This window comes from Solea solea, chromosome 13, assembly GCF_958295425.1.
Source record: "Solea solea chromosome 13, fSolSol10.1, whole genome shotgun sequence".
Classification (NCBI taxonomy): Eukaryota; Metazoa; Chordata; class Actinopteri; order Pleuronectiformes; family Soleidae; genus Solea; species Solea solea.
This window is the reverse complement of record NC_081146.1, coordinates 6320694-6327384: the sequence shown is the minus strand read 5'-3', so window position 1 is coordinate 6327384 and position 6691 is coordinate 6320694. Positions and strand designations below refer to the sequence as shown.

General features: G+C 46.4%; 1 protein-coding gene across 1 annotated transcript; it reads left to right on the top strand.

Annotated features, from left to right (window-relative positions):
• Positions 1–116: 116 nt before the first annotated feature.
• On the top strand, positions 117–6497 carry znf526 (zinc finger protein 526). The gene is made up of 8 exons (XM_058647354.1): positions 117–300; positions 757–1215; positions 2101–2261; positions 2704–2799; positions 2900–3726; positions 3850–3985; positions 4079–5680; positions 5881–6497. The coding sequence occupies exons 2-8, from the start codon at positions 924–926 to the stop codon at positions 6046–6048; spliced, it is 3282 nt and encodes a 1093-aa protein (XP_058503337.1). The 5' UTR covers positions 117–300; positions 757–923; the 3' UTR covers positions 6049–6497.
• Positions 6498–6691: the final 194 nt, after the last annotated feature.

Genomic DNA, 6691 nt, shown 5'->3' with positions numbered 1-6691 from the left:
ATATAAAAAATAAAAACTACAATTCCCATCAGCAAATGACGGTCTATGATTGACAGTCAGGCTGTCCAATCACGGAATCTAAAAATTTGAAGCTACCGCATTGGGCGGGGCTTTGTGGCACAAGAATGGAGGCTCTCGGCGGGGAAACGCATCTTTACATGCCTTGAAATGTAATTTCCCATGGACACCGTTTACCTTTTTCATTTCTGTGCCACTCGCGGGGACGAGGAAATAAAAAATAAGCCATACACTGGAGTAAGACGACCACACGAGGACTTGTCCAACGAGAGCAAATGAGAGGTAAGGAGAAAGAAGGGCCCGCCGTCGCAGCCGGAGAGCTACGGGTAAAAGTGTGTAGCGCCGCCTGACGGACCGCCCGACGAACCGGGCTGCCGCTGTCAGGAAACCGCGGTGTCGAGAAACAGGTCTGCAATATTGGAGGGAGCGCCGCCAAGAGCTCTCCATATGCCATCACACTGTGAACAAAGATAGGAAGCACATGTTCGAGTCAAACGATACAACCGTTTTCTTTGGGCCGTGGTCATGTCGTTAGCAGTAGAGGGCCTTCGTGTAGCTAACGCCTGTGCAATGTTTGTCCCCAAGATTGTTCCAGAATGTGTCTGTGTGAACTCTACTGCGTGTTTGATACCATAAAACCCCAAACATATGAGATTAACATAAATTATTAATAATTGAATGAAACCTTGTGTACTATGCAAGTCCTGATACTATTACATGGTGTGTGTTTTTTGACAGGTGTGCTCTTACACTGGCCCTCTGTATGAAGGAAGTACTCATCATGCATATGACTCCACAGTGAAGCTTCAGCCCAACACTCAGCATCCTCACCACCTCTCACAAAGCCACCTTCCATGAGATACCTACAGTATATATCATAAAGACAGCATACAAACAGTGCCAGCATGGAGGAGCAACAGGAGGAGGCAGACGGTGCATATGTGGAGCACCAGTATATGTGCAGTGAGTGCCACCAGCTCTTCAACACCCTCGAGGAAGTTTTAATCCACCAGCAGATCCACACTGGCCAAGAGGGTGATGGAGAAATGGAGGTGGCCATCCAGGGCGTCCCAGCTGAGGAGCAGACCCAGCACTACCAGTGTCTGGAGTGTGGGACACTCATCATAAACCCTGAGGAGCTGCTGCAGCATCAGGAGATGCACATGAGGGAGGCTGGGATGCAGATGGAGCAACAAGGTGACATATGGTTGTTTTGAGCAAACATTGCAAACTGGGTGCACATTATTCCTCATATACTGTAGTCCGGCTGTGTGCAATGCTGTCCTGAGAAACTGGTCTTATAAAGAAATCAAACTTTTAATAACATAATAATGCAGCCATAATAAGGGAATCAAACTGTTCTCAGTATAGTTATTGCAGACTCATGCAATCTTGCTACAGAGAACACCCTATTTAAAGTTCCAGCGTGTAACATATATGATGTAATACTGGTAAATACTGAATATACTATCCATATAAGTGTATTATAAATGCTCATCTATGGTTAGGGTTTTGCTTTACAGAGGCATCTGTACCATTATATTTGTACTGCCGCACATATAAACAAATCAGTCAGAGCATATGTTTTGCTTTTAAAAGTGAACGCTTTTTTCTAACACAAAGACGAACAGCATTCCTTATTGGAAAAGAGAGCGGGTGCGTGAAGGAGTTCTTCAGCTGTTGCTGTCTGCAGTCTCACCATTAAAAGTCACACATTCTTACACGGTGGACATAATACGGATGTTTCCAGTTGCACAGCTCCAAGGGATGAACAAATTGGGGAAAAATATCTCCTTGTGGATTTTTTTTGACAGATGTTGTGGTTGCTATTCGATTTGCAATATTTTTTTTAAGTCAAGCTTTGGTTGGTGGTGCATGAGATACAATTGAAATGACTACTCAAGAAGTTAAACATGTGAATTAGCCTGCGTAACATATGTATCCTAAATTGCAGCCTTTGCTAATTGCATTGTTTCAAATTGGGATTTTGATTTGAAGATGTATACGATTAGCTCCTATGCATTTCAAGTTAAATGTGCAACACTAACAGTGTGTGTGTGTGTGTAAATGACTGTTTACCAGAGGTCCTGCAGACGGGAGAAGCCAGGTCAGGGGCTCATGTGTCAGGAGCGGTCCAGTACCAGTGTCTCGACTGTCTGGCTTTGTTCGACTCACCTGAGACCTGGTTGGAGCACCGACGGACCCACAACAGGAGCAGCACACACAGTAACACAGAGCCCACAGTAAGCAAACAACCATATTGACAAATACCATTTAGGACAAAATCATCAAGTTCTACAACACCAACACTGAGTAGTCCTCAGTGGAGAGTTGTAAAGACAATGTGACAGAGAAGAATTTTCTTTGTGGTGCACTGTTTCTGAACTGTTTTATTAGTTTGTTGCATTGCATTAAATAAATGACCTGTAATTAGACTCTACAACACTATTTTTTTTTATTTGTTGAAATCATATTCAAGTCCTGATAAAAAGAACACAAATCTGATGCTTATAACATGTACAATACTGTGATCAGCATGACCAGTTATTTGAGGTTTTATTTAATCTATTGCTGGCTATCCAGAAGAGAACTTCAACAGGCAACACAAAAGTGTTTCAGAAAGAAATTATGGATTCAAGTGTTCAGTAATGGTAACTTGGTAACCTATTTTCTCCACTGTTACAGGAGTATGTGCTGCAGCCTGACGGCACCGTCACTCCACTCAGCAGTATGCAGAACTATCTGTTGAGTGAGCAGCAGGCTGGGGAGATACTGGCACAGGTACAGGCACAGGTGGAATCTGAACAACAGAGGCATATATTTGGGAGGTTTTAGTGTTGGTTTACATTCTTCTGTGTATGTTGTTATATGTATTTTCCAGGTACTTGCCCAGCAGCAACAACAACAGCAGCAGCAGCAGCAACAACAACAGCAACAACAACAACAGCAGCAACAACAACAGAAACAACAGAAACGTCAGTCCGCTTCTAAAGCTGCTACTCCCTCCCGCTCTGCCCTGCTGCCTCCTGTGACGGCAACCCCCGGTTCTGCTACCATGCACCTGCAGATTCTCACAGCTCAAGTCCTGGCTGACAACTCCACTGCTCCCAATCAGAGCGGCTCCAAGTTGCCCCCTCTGTTGTCTGCTGTCGGCAAAGGTACCTCAGAAAAGCTTGAAGTTCTGCAGAATGGTGTCCAGAGACTCGAGTTAAGGTTGGCCCCCACTGTCCAGGAGCTGCAGCAACCGACAGAGGTGGTGGTCATCCACCCTTACGAGTGTTCAGAGTGCTCCCTTCTCTTCCAGACTCCAGAGGATTTCCTCCAGCACCAGGGGGAGCACTTCCTGTGCCAGGACAAGGAGAGTGAAGAGTCCGGGGTCATGGGTGGCTTCGAGGAAGGGCGAGGGAGGGAGGAGGCAACTGAGAAAGTGGAGGACATGAGAGTTCGAGTGGCAGAGAAGAAAGAAATGGTGTGGGCCAAGCCTCAACAATGTGAGCTCTGCAACCGCACCTTCAATTCAGTCAACCGACTGGCTGCTCACAAACGTGTGCACGAGCAGGGCACGCATGATTGCCCTGAATGTGGCAAAGTATTCAAGAAGGTAACTTCACTGCAGACGCACTTGCGCACACACTCCGGTGTGGCCAGGTACTTGTGTGTAGACTGTGGCAACGGCTACACCACTGAGATGACTCTGATCATGCACAGGTAAGAGGCTTGGAGACAGCACGGCATCCATAAGAATAATGAGCAACAGACCCTGGGCATGGCCCTTTGACTCACCTTATATTTGTATCTTTTGTATTTTTTCCTTTTTCCTGCTTCTTGCAGGAAGTCCCACACTGCAGATCCCCTTCACAAGTGTCAGTTCTGCAATAAAACCTTCACCAACATGACCAAGTACCTCTACCACCGTCGCACTCACCTTAACCGTGATACATACGGAGCACACGCTGTTGCCTCTATGGTAGTACAATTAAAAAAAACACAACATCATAACATCCACAATCCAATGATAGTGAGACATTTGAATGTAACATACGTTTGTTGTATTATCTAGGACTCGGCTCCAAGAAGAGCATCTCTTTCTGCACTTGCCATCCTGCAGCGAGCAAGAGAAAAGAGGGATTCCTACACTAACATGATGGCACCTCTCACAGAAGAAGAGATGGAAAAACTGGGAGATGATCCAATACAAAGTTCTCAGGATCAAGGAAAAGGAGGCGAGGAAGAGAAGGAGGGGGAGGAGTACAATGCGGAGGTGTCTGTGATACTTGAGGGTGAAACTGATGACATCCAGCAGGTGGAGGAAGCCACCAACTCTGCTTTAGTGACAGACCCAGTGAATGACACTGATGCAGGAGTCATGTTGACCTCCATGGTCTCAACAGAGGCTGCATCATCAGAGAAGGAGCCATTTTCATGTCGTACGTGCAATGAGACCTTTGCCTCCCAGCTGCTGTTAGTTCAACATCGACGCAAGTCCCATGTCACCGAGCGCAGCTTTGTCTGTGGAATCTGTGGCAAGTCCTTTAAGAAGCAGATGCACGTGCGCAACCACATTCGAACACATACTGGCGAGAGGCCCTTTCAGTGTTCTGACTGCGGCAAAACATTCTCATCTCTAGCCAATTTATTGAGGCACAACCTCATACACTCTGGTGTTCGCCCATACCGCTGTGATGTCTGCCACCGCACCTTCTCTCAGTCCTCCAACCTCCGTCAGCACAGCTTGCTGCACTCTAGCGCTGCAACTCTGTGCTGCCCCGACTGCCCTGCCACTTTTCGCTGGCCCTCCAAGTTAGCAGCACATCGCTACACGCAGCACCCGGGGTCTCCAGCCCCCTTCTCCTGTCCTCACTGTACTGCTGGCTTCCTGAGCAGGAGGCAACGAGACAACCATTGTCTGGAGGAGCATCTGAACCTGGTGCAGGCTGCTACAGGGACAGAAGTGGGCACCAAAGAAATCAACAACCAAGCTCAGCTGGGCAAAGAGCTGACCTCGGAGCCCTCCACCTCCACCACACTAGAGGCGGAGTCCGGAGACTCAACCAGTCTCTTGCGGGGGGGCCTAGATTGTAACATTTGTGGGAAGAAGCTCAACTCTCCTGCCAATCTGCGACTTCACAGACTGAGCCACTTTGCCTTAGGCCCCGGACGAACGCAGTACACCAAGGGGAAGAGACCTAAAGCCCACAAGTGCCCTGTCTGTGGTAAACAGTTTGTGTCTTCCTCCGGAGTTGCACTTCACCTGCGAGTCCACACTGGTGAACGGCCGTTTCCCTGCCAGGTGTGTGGCAAGCGCTTTCGTCAAAACACACACCTGCGAGAGCACCTGCGTACACACTCGGGAGAGCGGCCATTCCGCTGTGAAGTGTGTGGAAAGGGTTTCATCCAGAGTATGCACCTCGCCGAACACCGACGAACTCACACGGGAGAACGGCCGCATGTTTGTCTACTGTGTGGCAAAGCCTTCAAGACCTTCTCCAACCTGAGGAACCACAAGAAAACCCACGCCAGGCAGCAGAAGCTGGATGAGGAGACTGCCGCTCAAGTTGCCATGGAGACCAGCTCTGCTGTGACAGTGGTGGATGCATCAGCTGTGGAATTAGCCAACAGACAGCCTCAGCTCATCCAGATCCAAGCCTCAGATCTTCAGCAGGTCAGAATTGATTTGTCACCTCATCACTTAAAATAAAGAAAATAATAATTTTTATCAGCAATGGAAATAAAGTTGAATCATATCTTGTGCACAATTAAACTAACACAAATGGCTGCAGTAAGCAAGAGGTTGATATTTAATCAGCATCTGTAAATTGTGTACCTGATATCCTGAGTTTGGTTTCCTCCTCTTCTGCTTAGGGCACTCCTACCATCATGTGTAATGAGTTTGGGGAGACCATCGCCATCATTGAGACAATTGAGGGTGGAGAGCTGCCTCTGGAGCAGGCCTTGGAGATCTATCACACAGCTTTAGAGAACGGCCTCGCCATGGACACGGTCGCTGTGGATGGACTGCAGCTCCACTGAGGATGAGCACCAGTCAGAAACACTTGAATTAACTCATAAAGCTACTGGTGAAACGATGTGTCCGGTACTTCATTGCACAGACGTAAACTAAGACCAATGATATACTGTGAGGTTGAGAATTCAATACTCAGTGTTCAGTTCTGAGTAGTAATTTACTGGAAGAATGTTGAAATGATAAGATGCAAAGATTGAGGAATTTGGGAAACACACCAAAGTACATTTACCTCCCTCAAGCTGTTGGAGGGATCAGTGTTTAAAGGATGCATACTGGCATTCGTTATGAAAAAGGACCATAGGTTGTGCCTCCTCACGTTTGTATTATTAATTTTATTTTATCATTGAAATGAGATGGATGTGATTTTCCTTTTGTCCAAAAATTGGAGCATTTGTCTGCAGTAATGTATTCAGTTGTAAATAAGTGAAATCAATAAATGTTTTTTCCAGATTGACATTTGCACTCGTCCGAGTTAAAAGTTAATGTACAGAGAATAAACACTGTTGGAAAAAACCTGAACCTCCACTATTACTGTCTATTTATGGAAAACTCATGTTTTCACATTTCCAGCAATAAAATCACTTTCATTGAACACCTATTTTATTTGCATACTGAAAGATACAGATATAAACCTTAAATTATTTATAT